The 16,421-nt window shown below is 39.1% G+C and overlaps 3 protein-coding genes across 3 annotated transcripts; 2 read left to right on the top strand and 1 right to left on the bottom strand.

Moving 5' to 3' along the window:
* Window positions 1-76: 76 nt before the first annotated feature.
* Window positions 77-2,939, top strand: LOC124860190 (SLC35A4 upstream open reading frame protein). The gene is made up of 4 exons (XM_047353233.1): window positions 77-146; window positions 376-454; window positions 799-897; window positions 2,337-2,939. Exons 2-4 carry the CDS (start codon window positions 440-442, stop codon window positions 2,532-2,534), a joined length of 312 nt encoding a protein of 103 aa, XP_047209189.1. The 5' UTR covers window positions 77-146; window positions 376-439; the 3' UTR covers window positions 2,535-2,939.
* Window positions 2,940-3,022: 83 nt separating this feature from the next.
* On the top strand, window positions 3,023-5,335 carry slc35a4 (solute carrier family 35 member A4). The gene has a single exon (XM_047353232.1). It carries the CDS (start codon window positions 3,031-3,033, stop codon window positions 4,006-4,008), a length of 978 nt encoding a protein of 325 aa, XP_047209188.1. The 5' UTR covers window positions 3,023-3,030; the 3' UTR covers window positions 4,009-5,335.
* On the bottom strand, window positions 5,183-15,068 carry si:dkey-201i24.3 (osmotic avoidance abnormal protein 3). The gene is made up of 18 exons (XM_047353231.1): window positions 14,754-15,068; window positions 14,584-14,638; window positions 14,434-14,501; window positions 14,303-14,353; window positions 14,046-14,174; window positions 13,886-13,960; window positions 13,722-13,804; window positions 12,331-12,441; window positions 12,009-12,137; window positions 10,274-10,410; window positions 9,993-10,198; window positions 9,853-9,918; window positions 9,642-9,759; window positions 9,438-9,562; window positions 7,440-7,553; window positions 7,082-7,249; window positions 5,532-5,682; window positions 5,183-5,444 (listed from the first exon to the last, which is right to left on the bottom strand). The coding sequence occupies exons 1-18, from the start codon at window positions 14,778-14,780 to the stop codon at window positions 5,371-5,373; spliced, it is 1,887 nt and encodes a 628-aa protein (XP_047209187.1). The 5' UTR covers window positions 14,781-15,068; the 3' UTR covers window positions 5,183-5,370.
* Between the last annotated feature and the right edge of the window lie 1,353 nt (window positions 15,069-16,421).

Raw genomic sequence — 16,421 nt, 5'->3', positions numbered from 1 at the left:
TAGATACGTCTGATCCAATCACGTAAGACGTTTTTTACACGTGAAAATGACTCTTGCGTGTCGCAGACCTTCCTCGTTGCAGTCAGATAGGGGCGCTGTTCCTAAACACCGATTTAGGCTTAATTTTGAACTTCTACAAACGAAAAGTACGGTAACAATTATTTTAACAATATACGTAACACTAGGAACAAAATATCAGCAAATACGTCAGACGACTCATGTTAAAAAAATACATAAAAATTAAATACAGATAGATAGATAGATAGATAGATAGATAGATAGATAGATAGATAGATAGATAGATAGATAGATAGATAGATAGATAGATAGATAGATAGATAGATAGATTATTTCCTCTACTGTCCCTATCTCCAGTCCGCTAGATGGCGGTAGTGCACCCCTGCCTTTGTACCCGAAGAAGCAGACCGACCGACAAAAAATGGCGGATGACAAGGTGAGTGAGTTCAGCCTGGCTTTTAAAATATCAACACATTGTTTTTGCTGCACACGACAGCATTAATTAGAGGGGCATAAGAATAAAGTCTCAATGAGAAGATGTTAGCTCTGTCTTGAACTCACTAGGGGGGCTTTCAGAGAGAGAAAGGAAGGGAGCCGACCCTGTGAACAGCAAGGCAAAAAACTTCAGAGGAACTTCTATGTGTGCGATTAACGAGGCAGGCAAACTGTCGCTAGTGTAGTTGTGCTGTACTGCATGATCAGTTAAAGTCACTTATTTTTATTTTGGATTCAGCGTGTTCTTTTACGAAATAGATCTCAAATGAGCTGTCTTTATTTTAGGATCCTCTGAGACAGTTAAAAGATCTAACTCAACTCAAACATCAGTTGGAGGCGATTCAGAGGAGAGTGGAGAACGAGGTGTCCGCAGGAATCCCCCAGGTACGGTCCTATAGGCGCACCCGATCACTGATCACATGGGTACATCGCACTGAAGCAAAGCCTTCGTTTACCTCCTTACAACCCAATGCCAATAAAGTTGGGACGTTGTACAAACCGTGAATTAAAATAGAATACAATGATTTGCAAATCCTGTTCAACCTATATGTAACACTACAAAGATATTATATGTAATGTTCAAACTGATAAACTTGTTTGTTTTTTTTTTGGTAAATATTCACGCGTTTTTAATTTGATGCTTGCAACATGTTCCAAAAAGCTGGGATAGGGCATGTTTACCACTGTGTTATTACACCTTTCCTTTTAGTAACATTCAATAAGCGTTGGGAAACTGAGGACACTAATTGCTGAAGCTTTGTAGGTGAAATTCTTTCCCATTCTTGCTTGATGTCCAACGTCAGTTGCTCAACAGTCCAAGATCTCCGTTGTCATATTTTGCACTTCATAATGCTCCAAACATTTTCAATAGGAGACAGGTCTGGACTGCAGGCAGGCCGGTCTAGTACCGGCACTCTTTAACAATAAAGCCACGTTGTTGTAACAGGGGCAGAATGCAGCTTGGCATTGTTGCCGAAATAAGCAGAGACGTCCATGGAAAAGACGTTGTTTGGATGGCAGCATGTGTTGCTCCAAAACCTGTATGTACCTTTCACCATTCAACATTTTAAACTGTTGGACTATTTGCTCATGCAGTTGTTGAGAAAGTGGTGAACCTCACCCCATCCACGCTTGTGGATGCCTGAGCCTTTCAGGGATGCTCCTTTTATACCCAATCATGACACTCACCTGTTTCCATTTAACCTTTTCACCTCTGGAACATTCCAAAAACTGTTGTTGTTTTTTTGTAGCATTCCTCCACTTTCCCAGTCCTTTGTCGCCCCTGTCCCAGCTTTTTTTGCAATGTGATGCAAGCCTCAAATTCAAAATAAGTGAATATTTACAAAAAAAACAATAAAGTGTATCGGTTTGAACATGAAATATCTTGTCTTTGTAGTGTTTGCAGTTGCATATAGGCTGAACAGGATTAGCAAATCATTGTATTCTGTTTTTATTTACGTAGGTTTTACACAACATCCCAGCTTCACTGGAATTGAGGTTGTAAATATGTTTCTGTAAAATATATATTATTTCTTAACCATGTCATTAGTACCTTAAGAGAATCCTTGCATATAGTCGCAGCAGCCGTTTAGTCAATGTTGTTTTAGTAAATCTAGAGAGGCACAGATTAGAGATCTGTGATTGATTTCCAATCTCTGGTTTTGGTACCGATCTTTACTGATTTTAACAGATTCTGATTTCTCATGGGGAACAATAATTAAAGATTAGGTAAAATATTTTTTTCACATTGCCAAATTAGTTTTTAATCTAAGTGGGACAAAATGCATGGACCTTCCTTAAGCTACCTGTTTTTCCTTCTCTAGGGAAGCTCGGTGTTGGGATCCCCCTTCCTGAAGGGCTTTTTGGCCGGCTATGTGGTGGCCAAGCTGCGCTCCTCGGCCTTCCTGGGAGTGCTGCTGGGAACTGTCACCGGCATTTACGCAGCACAGAACTATCAGGTCCCTAACGTTGAAAGGACCGTTAAAGATTATATGAACACACTGAAAAAAGGGCCAAAGTAATTTGGGCTGACATGCACCAAATGAAGAAGTGTTCTTGGAGGTACTGGTCCATGACAGACTGGAATTGAATGTTTCTGTGTAAGGAGGATTACGGATACATTCTTTTAACCGGAATTCCATTGGGGACCCAAAGACTTTATTCGCTTTGGGTTCAGTTTAAGCTGCTTTAACTTCCACTTTTATCTGTTTAATGTTAACGCCTCACACATGCATGACATTGTGCCTACAAGGTTTTATGGTTTGTTTCTGAAGACTTTGTACCCCGACTAAGGTATTTTGACTAGAGCAGCTATATTTATATTAAAGCCTTTGGATTATAATGTGCAAAACAAGCAGAAACTCTTACTCATGTACCCCACAACTTCACTGTTCAGTTTACCATTAGAATTTTATCATAGAATGTGCTGGAAATAATATTTTAAAAATTGGTTTGTTTTGTTGCACTGAACTTAGCCTTCATATTTGTTAGAGTTGGTGTCTATTTTTATAGCTTAGAATGATAGTAATTGAGAATGTGGGGCCTCGATCCCCGGCAACAACTAAGAGACGGTGGGCAAACAAGATTAAGTGGGGGTTCCTCTTGGGCCTCATGGTGCTCATCTATGGCTCTCACGCACCGCTTATCACTCTCACCAAGGTTGATGGTCAAGTCCCATTCAACGCCTCCTCCTGCGTCCTCATGATCGAGTTAGCCAAACTCCTCATCTCCCTGCTGAGCCTGGCTCTCACCGGTTCCACATCAACCCTTAAATCTCCTCCATATCTGCTCCTCGTGGCCCCTTACGCTGTCCCCGCCGTGCTGTACACCTTTAACAACAACCTGGTTGTTGTCATGCAGGCCTACATGGATCCAAGCTCATTCCAAATGCTCTCCAATCTCAAAATAGCTTCGACCGCATTGCTGTACTCCGTCTGTCTGGGAAAAAGGCTACGGTCTGCTCAGTGGGCCGCCTTGGGGCTTCTCATGGCTGCAGGGGGCTTCCACAGCTACAGCACCCTGGATCTACAAGGTCCTCAGAGGGCTGACGTGGATGAGGGTCCCAGGCTTCACATTACTGCTTGGGGGCTTTTTCTTGTGCTGGTGTACTGCGGTGTGTCAGGGCTGGCTGCAGTTTACACAGAGAGGGTGCTGAAGAGCCAAAAGTTGCCCCTCAGCGTACAGAATCTCTACCTCTATGTGTTTGGAGTGGCAATCAACGGGCTGTCCTCTCTCTCCACTATAGGAAGTGACAAAAGGTTTCTGGAAGGCTACTCCTGGGTGGTTTGGGTCATCATCACAGGGCAAGCAGCAAATGGACTTCTGATGTCTGTGGTGCTCAAACATGGCAGCGGGATCACCAGGCTGTTTGTCATTTCCTCCTCCATACTGGTGAATGCGCTGCTATCCTGGGCCATCTTAGGCTTACAGCTCACTCCTTTGTTCCCTCTACCTTGTGCTATGATTGGACTGGCAGCTTACCTTTATTACAGATAACATAGAGTTTGTTAGAGAACGGCTTGTTTGGCTTCAAAGGAGCTCCAAACAAAGACTGCCTGTTGTTGACCATAACATTTGAGATTCATTTGTTGGTACTGTGCATTTCAAGACTATCCATATCCCTTGCACTTGTTTACATTTTTGTCACATTCCAACCTCAAACTTCAGTGCATTATGTTGAGGATCATGGTCCAGCTGGAAACCTTTTGAAGCCTCTGACCAGCCGTGTGCAGCATTAAGGTCCATCTATTGTCACCTAAATTCTGACTGGCGTCCCTGTCCTTACTTAAAGAAAAATGGAGCATGATTCTTGCAGGGTGTGTTATGGGGCTGGTATTTCTGCCACATAGTGTTTTGCAAATTGTTTCGTTTAACCAGAGCAGCTTCTACATGTTTGCTATGTCCCCTAAGCGGGTTACAGCAAACGGCAAACAGGACTTCTTATGTCTATCTTTCAACAATGACTATCTTCCTGACACTCTGCTATAATGGCCAGATTTGTGAAGTGCATCATAAATGGTTTTCCCTTTCAATAGGTTCTTCCACCTGAGCTGCGGATCTCTACAACTCCTCCAGTGTTACCATGTGCCTCTTGGCTACTCTGAGTAGTACTCGCCTTGTTCGGCCTGCCACTTCGGGTTTAGGGGCCATGTCGTGGTGGGTTTGTTGTCGTGCCGTACTCTTTCAATCTGAACAGTGCTCCATGAGACGTTCAAACCTCCACAACTTTAACCCCGACATGTCCTCTCTGTCCTTTGACCTTCATGATGCTGTTTGTTCATTAAAGTTCTCTAACTAACCTCTGAGACTTTCACAGATTAGATGGATTACTTCTGAAGGGTTGCACTAGATTTTTAGATGTACGTTGGTAAAAAAGACCTGAATACAAATGCACACTACGGTTTTTAGTTGTAGTATCATTTTCCTTCCACTTCACAGTTCTGCAGTACTTTGCTGTGGTCCATTAAACCCATGAAATGCACTGAAGTTTGCAGCTAAAGCGTGACGGAAAGTGGAAAACTTCAAGGGATATGAACAGTTTTGCAGGTTTTTTTGCCTTTTTATCTGCCTTCTGAGACTGAACTGCTTTAGTCAGATCCCGTCGCTTATTTCATTTACCAAAGACTTAAAAGTGTTATCTGTGGGTCATTGAAAGAGCTGACAATATGAATCAAATGTTGATTTTTTATTTCACACTGTTACATTGTTAAAGAGACATTCTGCAAGGATCCATAATCATAAATATTATGTCGTCTTTAAACAGCAGCATCATGGATAGTGTTACATGTTGTGTTGATGACCAATACATTTTCTGAACCATTTACCAATGTGTGTTTTCATGATTTTTAAGTATGCGCCTCATTGTTGCTGGTTTATCAGGTCAGCCACAGGATCGCCTCGCACAGCAAGAGCATCCTTTATCTCCCCCAGCGCTGCAAAATTAGAAGAACATGAGAATATTTTGACAACTCTGTTAAGAGTCTCTGCAGTTATGTGACCAGCTGCTGAGAAACTCTGACCTTTTCGAAGTTGCTTGTTTTCAGCTTGCAGCTGCTGGTTCTGAGTTGACAGGTAGATGGCATCCTGCACAGCTTCCAGCAGCACACTCCTGTATCTGCCCTCTGAAATCTTCCTCTGCTCCTCACTAACTTGACGAAACACCCTGAACACCTGTAGAACAGCCGAGCTGATAAGGAGCATGTTAAGGTGATGCAGTAAAACTGTTAATTGTAACAAGGCTTCCTGGTTGTAAATCATGTGCTGTTGGTCTGTTTACTTCACCTATAAATGGAGCCACATTTATATGTGAAGCAACAGGGTTCAGTATGTGGGTAAAAAAACTTGCTAAATCCTCAGTCTATGCTGAACAGCTTATTTTGCTTCACTCTTGGTGTTTTTTGTTTCTTTTTTGGGTGGGGATTTGTTGATTTATATTTGAACAAAAAAGATTAATTGGGAAGTAAAATGTTAGTCCTTTTAACAAACGGGGGGGCCTCTGTAGTGTGTGGGGAAACCATACACATCCACAGCAGCCTGGCGTCTCCATCGTGTGCTGGTCACTAGCTTGGTGACACACTGCTGTGTGATGGTTCCACCCTTCAACCAGCTTTTGTCTCAGGTTTATTAATGTGGTTGTGTTGGTCATTCTGGTGCAAATGGCACGCCCAAGAGAATCTATCATATTTTCTTTTAAGAGTCAACTGGGATAAGAACCACAATCAATAGAGACAACATTTCATAGTTTAATACACAGCTGTTTAAAATTATAAATGAGTTGGTTTACTGAAAATGATGCACAAATGTCAAATAAATGGGTACAAAGGTGCGTATTGACCGGAGCCACAACTCTAAAACATATTAAGCAATAAAACTTTCATATGACTGGAAGTAATTAATAAATAATGTTTGTCTTCTTCTTAATTAGGTTTAATTACAAATCATCTGATAATCATTATCAAACGTGCTGACGTTTAGTAATAAATTCTAGGCAGAATAAAGACAAAAGGGCAGAACACTGGAAAGGCCCTGCTTTGGCCAGTTTGTATTGGGGTCTTCTACTGATTTGTTACACGACTTCTTTTTACTGTTCACCGTATTGAGGCTGGCTATGAATCTTTAAATGAAACATTATTTCATAGTTGACCGAGCATTTCAGGCAGTTGGAGCCTCTTCTAGACAATAATGGCAAAGATTAGAGACAGGCACCCAAAATCCTGGTATTTTCCTCAGTTAATGAGAGGCAGTAATTTAATCAACACAACACTGACATGCACTTCTTTGAACTTCAAAAGGCAAAAGAAACACCGTATGAAAATAACTCCAAGCAGGTAGAATTTGTTAACTTCTAACAAAAGGCCCGTTTTGATCCTCAGGTTGGATTTCATAAATATCCAGAGGATACAGTGCTAAATGCTGCTCTGCATTGTAACCCAGTGTATTTTTTCTTTTCCTGAACGAAGCATGTTTTTTTTTTCTCTCAACTAAAGACTTGTATTTTTTTTATGCCAACACTTTTCTAACCCAATAAACACTCAATGTTTTGTGTGATTTAAACCCAATAAACTCCCACCTGCAGGTTCTCCTCCCTCAAGCAACGCAGCTCTGTTTGGTGTCTGTGATGCTGATCCTGAAGGTCGCTCTCTGCCTGCTGGGCCTCAGCACGAAGGGCCTCTATGTGCATCACCAGGACCTGCCTCTCTCTGCTCAACACCAGCAGCTCCCTCTGAGGGCTTTCCGTCTGACGGAGTAGTTTATAAAAGCAGTGGTTAAAAGGAAATAAAATTCAAGGGGATACCACAGTTAATTTGGAAGTGAAGCTATTTCTACCCACCATACATTCAGCCTGGCAGTTATTCAAACTGACTCAGCATTCTCAGCTGAGATAAATCAGAAACAGAATATTAAACAACAGGGTCTCATTATCTCACCGGTGACTGCTCCTGCGCCAAGTCTCTCTCCATCTTCGCCACCTCCTCCTGAATTAATCTCGTGTGATCCTCCTTAAGTTGCCTCCTCCGCTCCTGTGCTTCATTGTATTCTGACTGAGATTAATCATTAATTTGGCAAAATAAACTTCTTAGTGTGTGTTGCCTACTAATCCAAGCATAAATCGTATTTAGATATTGAAAAGACTCTGGACTTAGCCTTGTAAATGCGTTATCAAAGCAACGGTTGCATACATAAAGCTTTCTGCAAATAATTACCTTCAGTGGCAATAATTACAGCACTTTCTGTCAATGTCTCTGTGAATTTCTAACTAGATCCTGCTGAAGAGGGTTTTCACAAAGCTTTCAAGAGAGGTACTACTTACAGGAGTAGTAAGAATGACATTTAAGAAGCTTAAGAGTTTCTCAAGTGGAGAAAATAGTGTTGGAAAGGAAATGAAATGAAAGATTTGCTCAGGGTTAATATTTGAAGTTGAGCTCTTTAGGGATGAAAGAATTAAACTGTTTACAGTGTAAGAATAATAAAAAAAACTAAAGTGGGAAAGTTTGTTGCATTAAGAATTATCCTACCAACCAAGACTACCCAAGATAAAGAAGTTGATGTTTCATGTGCTTCTTGCATGAATGCTACCCTCATTTAAATATATACATTTGTGTCAAAATCGATACAAACTGAACCATTCACATTTGCCCAAATTGTCCTGCAGCAGTGCTGCAATAACAGAGACATGGAGCCCCTCCTCTCCCTGCAGCCTTGGGCTTTGTCTGACCAAAACAATGAGCTGCTGCTGGAAGTTTAAACTCTGCTAACATGGCGAGTACAACCAGAAAAAAACAACATATGTGACTCTTTTTAGCCACAAGGCATACAAAAAAAACGTTCGGAAATGCAGAACGAAGCCGTGTTCTAGTTGTGCTAACACTGATGTTAAAAACCAACATAAAAATGTCAGTAAAGCTCATTATCAGCAGTAGTTCAGTATTACAAATCCTGGACGCAAAAATCTAATGTCTGTTTAAATATTAGATCAATGCGCAGCCCAATAACAGTGCTCTGTCGGTCTGAGCGCCCCGTCGAGATGCGTTTCCCAGGTTAACAGTTCAGAACCACTCAACTCTCATTCTACTGCAGTACAAATTAAACTAGAAAAATTTGTATTTTGTCAGTATAGGTATTGAGTTGGCAGTTTTAGTATCATGACAACCCTTTTATTTATCACCACTGGGGCTTGTACAGCTATGGAGGTATTTAGGCCTGCACAGTCAAATTGTGTTTAGGTATCAATCACTGTATGTGTAAAAAAGCATTTCTAAAGTTTTCACAAGATAAATAATGAACAGAAAAGTGACCTTCCTAGAGAATTGACCAGATGACTTCAGTTGTCTGAAGAAGTCATCCATCTGAGGAAGGATTTCTTCTTGTGGGCTGGATTGAAAGAACCCGTACTCCAGAAAAACTGAGATTCTTTTGTCAGAACCGTACTTTCAATTGCGAAGCATGGTAGAGGTGGTGTCATGCTGTGGGGTACTCACAGGGACAGAAATTAAAAAAAAACTTTCACCACTAAAGACTCAGACTTGTCTCCTTGAAAATATGTTGCTTTTAATGCTTCAGTGTTATAAAAAACTGTAATTTGGGGGTTTTCATTTTACAGCCTTAGACAGACTATATACTTTTTGTTTTGGTATCAAGGCTTGGCATAAGCTCAGAAAGGAAAGATGCTGAGGTTGTAAAACCTCACTTGAGGAAATGCATTCACTCAGCAGGAGCTTTACATGAACAGCAGCAGGATTATATATTCTTCTGTAGGAAATCAAGTGTTTAAATGATCAACATATTTCTGGTATTCCATCCATTTTTCCCCCTTTAAGATGACTAGCATAATCAATCAAAGGGAAAATACAAACTGAGCTCTGAGTACCCTGAACTTAATCAGTGAAGAATATGGAAAATGCAGAATTTGAAACAATGTACATTACTTGTTGTGAGAGTTGAGACTTTCCTGGTACAGTCTCGTTTTTCAGTGTTTCTTCTCTGAGAGCTTCTTTCAGCTGTTGGATTCGGGTTACCCTCTCCTGGACCTTTTCTGCACTGCCTTTACCTTCTGCAAATATAGCACCAGACAGTATGCAGTCATGGTTATCCATAAATATAATATAACATTTTGAATTACAGCCTATTACCTCTAATGTGTTCCTCCATTTCTTGTCTCAACTTTTCCTGTAGAAATTTTGCTGTTTCGCTTCTTTCTTTATGGTCGAGACAATCTACAGAAAACTGCTGGCTGCTGATTGATGATTTCTGTCAAGTTAAAGAAAATATGAACTTTCATTCATGTAGAACAAATATAATTTGATGATTTAAGTAGATTGTACTTTGAGGAACAATTCAGACCTTAATTTTGAATTTTATCTTCTCTGACTCCTCTCTCCTCTTCTCCCATGACTGATTTTTCACTATCTATTTTAGAGATGGTAGAATTCATTTTTATTGCACTAAAATGCTTCAATGGAAGTCGTAGTTATGTTATTTACCTTCAGACTCTGAGTCAGCTGAGCTAACTTGTAAATGTTGTGAACCTCACTTTCTCCTTGTAGGATAACATTTTGTAGCTCCATGATGCTTTCACGAAGCTCTTGCTCCGCTGACCTCGGATTCCAGTGAACAGAAGTAGGTTTAGTGACTAATCCTCTCACTTTCTGAGCCAAATGTAAAGCAGATTGAGTTTCATCTAGGAAACCTGAGGAGAAGTAATACCCAGAGTTAGATTTTATTCACCTACTTCTCTCCATTATGTTCCTTTCGTTTGTTTTACCTTGAGAGTTGATGCAGTAGATGAGGACTGTCCTGTTGTTTCCTGTGAGCGCATCTTTAAGCAGTGCATGAAGGAGGCTGTCACTGACTACAGGAGGATTTAGGGTTTGGTCAAGGACCGTCAACAGTGGGATGACTCTGAAACCAAGTCGGCTTATATTAGTCAGCCGGATGTGAAATTAAGGAACAGCGAGTAGAAACTGTTCGCTTCCAATCTGTTATTGCTATTTAATAACAATGCCTGAGCACATTACTATGGTACTACTGTGTTGTGTCTTGTTTTTCTTTCTTTAGGCAGTACTCCTGCTTAGTGTTTCTTGTGTTTAGCTGTGTTTCTTTCCTGGACCAAGCCCTTCATGTAGTTATTGCCACCATTCCTTTAGTGTACTGTACTCCTATCCTTATAAAGTGCTCCTGGCCCTGTGTTTCTGTGTTTCTTTCCTTTATGGAGCCATTGACAGTTATTGGTTGTTTTTTCTCCTCATCAAATACCCCTGGGTTTAGCAGTGTTTTTTTTCTAGATGGTGCCATGGACTGAGGTTTTCCTACCATTAATTCTGTGTACTTTTCTTTTAGGGGTGTAATGGTACACAAAAATCACTGTTCGGTAAGTTTTCGGTGTGCTTCAATCCAGAAAAATAAATAAAAATATATGATTTTTTATTTTTTATACTTTGGTCAACAGTAAACAAAGAATCATTTTTAAATTCTAAAATTAAATTTATTTTATTATGTTCTAAAACCTAAAGTGAGTGGATGGATGGATGGATGGATGGATGGATGGATGGTCAATGTTAATGTTTAGAAATTCTTTAAATAAATATTTGCTGTACAAATACATGTACCCTTGGACCCCAAGTGTTCATACTGTACTGTATTCTGCCCTTACTGAGCATTTTCATCAATGTGCTGGTTAGTTTGAAAATGAATCTATGAATGAATGTATATCACTTGTTTAAGTAGAGATATGATTGTCGGAGAGAATGACATATCCGTGAGTCTCTGCAGGAATATGACAGACCTTATGGGGGAACATGCCAGGAGGTGTTTTTTTTTTTTTACAAGAAATCTCCCACTGTTAAAACATTGTATTGATTTATCTCACTTACTTGATTGTTACTTGTATGTAAATAGAAACTGTGTTCTCAGACAGATGGTGGTGATCCACTGATTATATAAAATAAGGATAATTTATCTAGGAGAAACTAATTCAGTAAAACTGAAAGCTGTAGTTTTAATCAAAAGGGCAATCATTTTTTTGGGACTAGTTCAAGCATAAAATGGCATGATTCTTCATACACTATATTCTATTTAGTTCAGATTAAATATAAAATTAATCTCAGATTAAATCTACAAGAGAAATGCGTCAGTAAATAATAGTTTTTCTTTTATTTGTTGGTTTAAGTCCCTTACCCTGAAAAATGAGCAAAGACTAAAAGCATTGTAAAGATGTGCAGCAAAACTATAGGGATGAGTCTACTAAAGCATATTTATTCATTTTAGTCACAAACAATAGTTCATAAAACATTATGATGTCTTCCTTCTCATTAGTGCTACATTTTAATAAAATCTTGAACTATTGCTGTGTTTAACTGGGATGACTAATACCCAAGCCAAATATTAATATCACATGTGTGTTGGACAGTTCATTGCTGTTCAGTGAGCATTGGTAGGTAAATATTTGATCAGTCACTCAGACTCATGTAACTGATAGGTCTGGACTTAAGGTCACTGACCCTCTGAGGTCAGTCTTGCTGGCTCCTCCTGCAAGGCTGAACAGCTGCAGTTTGCTGCGGCAGACATCCGACTCCACCTGCTCCGGATAGAGTTTCCACTCAGCTGTCACTGAGAAGAGGGAACTGCATCTGATAAAAACGTACAAAATGGACAATGAACATGTTTATTCACTCAGATAAACATGGAGAGAAAGCAAGCTCACTAAGACTGTTTTACAGTTCAAATACTCAAGTAAATATATAAATTTTGACTCAATCCTCTTCATTTAAGCCTTTTAAAGGGAATTGATGAAATTACGTATCAGGGGTTTCTTTGACTTACCGGCTGGAAATTCCTTCTGTGTTGGTTTTTATGGTCTCCCTGCAGGTTTTATAAAAATCACAGGCTTCCTCTGCTGAACATACACACACCTCACATAAACCTTCTACAACACTGAAAAAACAAAAGCGGAGATGCTTATTTGGTTTCATATTTCAGTCACATATTGATTGACCTGAGACATTAGTTTATATTATACCCTTTTAAATACTTTTACTTTTTACAGTGTATGTGGATCTACCTATGGATATAAATAAAGTAACCTTGAACCTGGAACTTTGTACTTGGGCCTTACATATTTTTCTGCCTGTCATGAGTTTTTGCTGAGTACTGAACTTTCTTTCCTTCATATTGTTTAATAACTAGTGAGGTAATCTATGGATTGAGCTTTTGTACATTTAAAGTTCAACTTCAGTTACTTTAATACCTGATAAAGAGCAGAACATTATGTATTTAAACCCCAGACAAAGGATGGTCTTTCTTTTTAACATGACTGTACTTCAGCATATAGAGTGCTGTGCAAGAAAAAGTAAAGCAACGATTAATTTCATTAAATTTTGCTTTCATCAGCCCAAACTTTCTTGCAATCTTTCAAAGTGATTTTTTTCCCCCAGGCTTTCTAAAGGTCTTTTTTTTTTTTTGCCTTTTCACATTAACTGATCGTGGGTACATTGTGCAGTGTATTCAAAAAGATTTTCTAGGCATACAAAAATAATATCTGCCTCCAGCAGTGAGAAAGTAGCACATGATGACAATCAAGTGAGAGGTTATTAAAGAATGTGTTACCTTCTCAAGGTTGCCTTCAGACAGTATATTGTTTATTTCTGTAAACTGGTTTAACTGGAAAAAGTAGGATTTTTATCCTTTTGTATTTACACAACTATTAGATCTTGTGTGAGGGTCAATTTTCACACCTAAACTTGTGAAAATGTTTTTTTGGTTTCATATGGAGACAGGAAAGTGAGAGAAAAAAGGTGATCCTGCTGGTGTCCTTGGGTCTAAATAGCATGACTTCATTCTTGTTCTCACTAAAATTTAGACCACTTCGTTCCATCCGTCTCCTGATGGCAACAAGGTAGTCCAGGTCCTTCAGTGGGGAATAACAGGCTACTACATAAACATTAAAGAAAATGAAATTACTAAAAAAAATATTTGCCCAAGTGGCAGCAGGTACGAAAAAAAGAGGTCTAAAAATGATACCCAGAGGGACTCCCTATGGAGATTAGCAGTAGTGAAGGTAAAATCATTGATGTGGACACAGAATATTGTCTCCCAAAGGGAAGATCTATTGATCAAGGCTGCTTTAAATAACACCAAGAAAGTTAAGCTAATATGCAGATATTTTTTTCGAAATTTAAATCAGCATGGTACATTAAAAGATAAAGGTCATATACCTTCCAATGACTGGATGTGTTACAAGCTGTAAAGTCTCTTTGTTGGGGCTGACGAGATCCACGGCAGCCCCGTCTGGGTAAAACTGCCACAGCGAAAAACAACATTTTAAGTCATGTTATGTCTAAGCTGTTTTGGGGTTAAGTTTTTCAACATCAGGACAGACCTGAAGAAATGATACAGAGATGAAGTACTCTGTTGTTTCCTGTGATGTCGTGAAGCTAAACAGATTTGACAAGACCTAAAACAAGGTCAGAGTTTCAGAATTTTGTGAAAACAAAAACATAAAATCTGCTCATGTTTAGACTATAAATGTTGTAGTCCACCTGTCTAGGGATAATTTTATCCATCAGGGATCCAACCATGTCTGTGGGTGTTCCACACATCAGCAGTGCTACATTATAACCACTTGATATGGACTCGGTCAGAGGCTGTAGGAGCTCGGAGTGAAGACTCTGCATGTTTAGGTTCAGATAGTTAGTTTTTATAAATTGCAATATTTAGTAGCAAACAGATATTAAAGAGGCTTAACCGAATATGTATAAAACAGAATAAGTGCATCAGAGTTTAGAAACTGTTTTACCTCCGCAGTGTCAGCTGTTACAACCTGATCAAATGTAAAGGACTTTGCTTCCTGAAAGCACACATGTTTGATTTGTAAGAACTTCTAGAAAACATTTTAAAAATTGTATTCTGATGCAGGAATGGGATTACCTTATTTGTTGCGGATTTGTGGTTAATTTTACATCCTTCAACTGCAAAAGCTCCACAGTCTGTATGTTCTGTGTATCCAAGAACATGCAAAGCTTCTTTAACTCAGCACTCAAAACCAAACCAATTCACAGATTTCTGTACTTTATTCACCTGGGCTTGTAATGAGTACAACTCCTACTTTTACCGTCTCAGCTGCCCCGCATGTCTATCAGTGGATGGAGATCAGTAGTAACTGTTACCAGAAACTCAAAGAAACCAATCTTTATTAATCTAAAATATTTCCACCATCGGAGGAAGTACTGTAAAAAATATATACTTACAGGCGTATTTATGGTTGTTGTGGCCATCCTGAGCTTGTGGCTTTGCTCAGCCACTTTCTGACCTGGATTTTATTACAGCAGGGTCAATTATTAATGAGACAGAATCTACTTTCACCAGTTAAAATCGTGAGGCTGTAGTTTTAAAGATGGATTTATTAAAAAAGAAAGGCCCCTTCTTAGCTTTATGTTGGGCAGACAGTCATTGAAAACAATAATGAATAAAAATGATTTTAGGTAGGTAGGGCTGCATGGTGGTGCACTTGGTAGCACTGTTGGGTTGCAGCATAAAGGTCCTGGGTTCGACTCCCGGGTGGGGGTCTTTCTGCATGGTGTTTGCATGTTCTCCCCGTGCATGTGTGGGTTCTCTGACTTCCTCCCACAGTCCAAAAGCGTGACTTTTAGGTTAATTGGTCTCTCTAAATTGCCCTTAGGTGTCAATGAGTGTGTGCATGGTTGTTTGTTGTGTGTGTGTCTGTGTTGCCCTGCAATAGACTGGCTACCTGTCCCGGGTGTACCCCGACTCCCACCCATAGACTGATGGAGATAGGCATCAGTTTCCCTGTGACTCACTATGGAAGAAGTGGTAGAAAATGACCGACTGATTTTAGGTAGTGATTTTCTTGAAAAGAGAAAGAATTACATGATTTATTTACATTTATTACAGAAGTCAGATTTATGCACGGTTAAGCCCGAAATGTTTTATACAACTGGCAGATTTAAGTTTAAAGTAATCTTTTAATATATCCTCTGGAAGTAATATTAATATTTTGGATTAGGGTGATGGCAAGGAGGCCTTCCAACCTCAAAGGAGCTTGACACCAAATATAAATCATCAAAACTTCAAAAGACACATGCAAAAGGCTGGTTTAGCAATTATAAGAAGGGATTGATATCTGTAATGCCAAAAAAGATTTTTCCAATGATTGTTAAAAAGGGTATAAATAATTTTAAATATGCAATTTTTTATTCAAATTTCACATTATTTTATAATCTTTTGAGAGATGGCCGTCTCATTCCCTATAAGAAACAAACTTCTGGGTTGAATAAAATAACTTTTAAATCTAAGTCTGCTGGGGTTATGAATAATTTTAAGCCTAACTACAGGATGTAAGCCAAAATTGCTTCACTGATCTGCTACACAGACATTTTCTGGCAAATCTTCCACAGACATACCATATGCTCTGTCCACAGACATGATGGGATCTCACTAATAAGCGCAGCTCTCTGCATTGAGAACATCCAAGTTCCTCCAGAGTGTTCAGATCTCTAAATCCTATAAACATTATTTGTTGTTTTGGCAGAAAATTCTTCTTTCTCTACTTTTGTTTTGGATGTTCTTACTCGATGTGGGCGAGAATAGTAGGACAGAGAACTTAGATATTTTAAAATATTAATACTTGTTTTGTTAACATGAGATACCCGGAGAGTTAAACAGTTTCTGAGGTTTTACATAATGTAAAAGTATATGGAACCGCTATGAGTGGCTGAGTTTAGAGCAGATATTTGCATCTGTTGATCATAACATAGTTTGGTGTTTAGATGTTGTTAGTTTGATGAATGTTTAAGAATTGTCTTTACTTTAACCTTGACTTTGAATCAGGAAGAATATTATGCTTTCCTATTTTGTGTACGAACAAAAAAAAAAAAAAGAACAAGTAACAAGATAAT

This window comes from Girardinichthys multiradiatus, chromosome 23, assembly GCF_021462225.1.
Source record: "Girardinichthys multiradiatus isolate DD_20200921_A chromosome 23, DD_fGirMul_XY1, whole genome shotgun sequence".
In the NCBI taxonomy this organism is placed as follows: domain Eukaryota; kingdom Metazoa; phylum Chordata; class Actinopteri; order Cyprinodontiformes; family Goodeidae; genus Girardinichthys; species Girardinichthys multiradiatus.
Note: the sequence above shows the minus strand (reverse complement) of the source record. Positions and strands in the feature narration are given on the sequence as shown.

What these genes read in the sequence shown, in the direction of transcription:
- LOC124860190 (XM_047353233.1), top strand. An exon ending in TGTCCGCAGGAATCCCCCAG is followed by an intron (nt 898 to 2,336) that starts GTACGGTCCTAT and finishes TTCCTTCTCTAG; the next exon opens with GGAAGCTCGGTGTTGGGATC.
- slc35a4 (XM_047353232.1), top strand. Translation starts at nt 3,031, where the DNA reads ATGATAGTAATTGAGAATGTGGGGCCTCGATCCCCGGCAACAACTAAG.
- si:dkey-201i24.3 (XM_047353231.1), bottom strand. Translation starts at nt 14,780, where the DNA reads ATGGCCACAACAACCATAAATACGCCT. An exon ending in CTACTGCATCAACTCTCAAG is followed by an intron (nt 10,199 to 10,273) that starts GTAAAACAAACG and finishes ACTTCTCCTCAG; the next exon opens with GTTTCCTAGATGAAACTCAA. An exon ending in AGTCTCAACTCTCACAACAA is followed by an intron (nt 7,554 to 9,437) that starts GTAATGTACATT and finishes GATTAATCTCAG; the next exon opens with TCAGAATACAATGAAGCACA.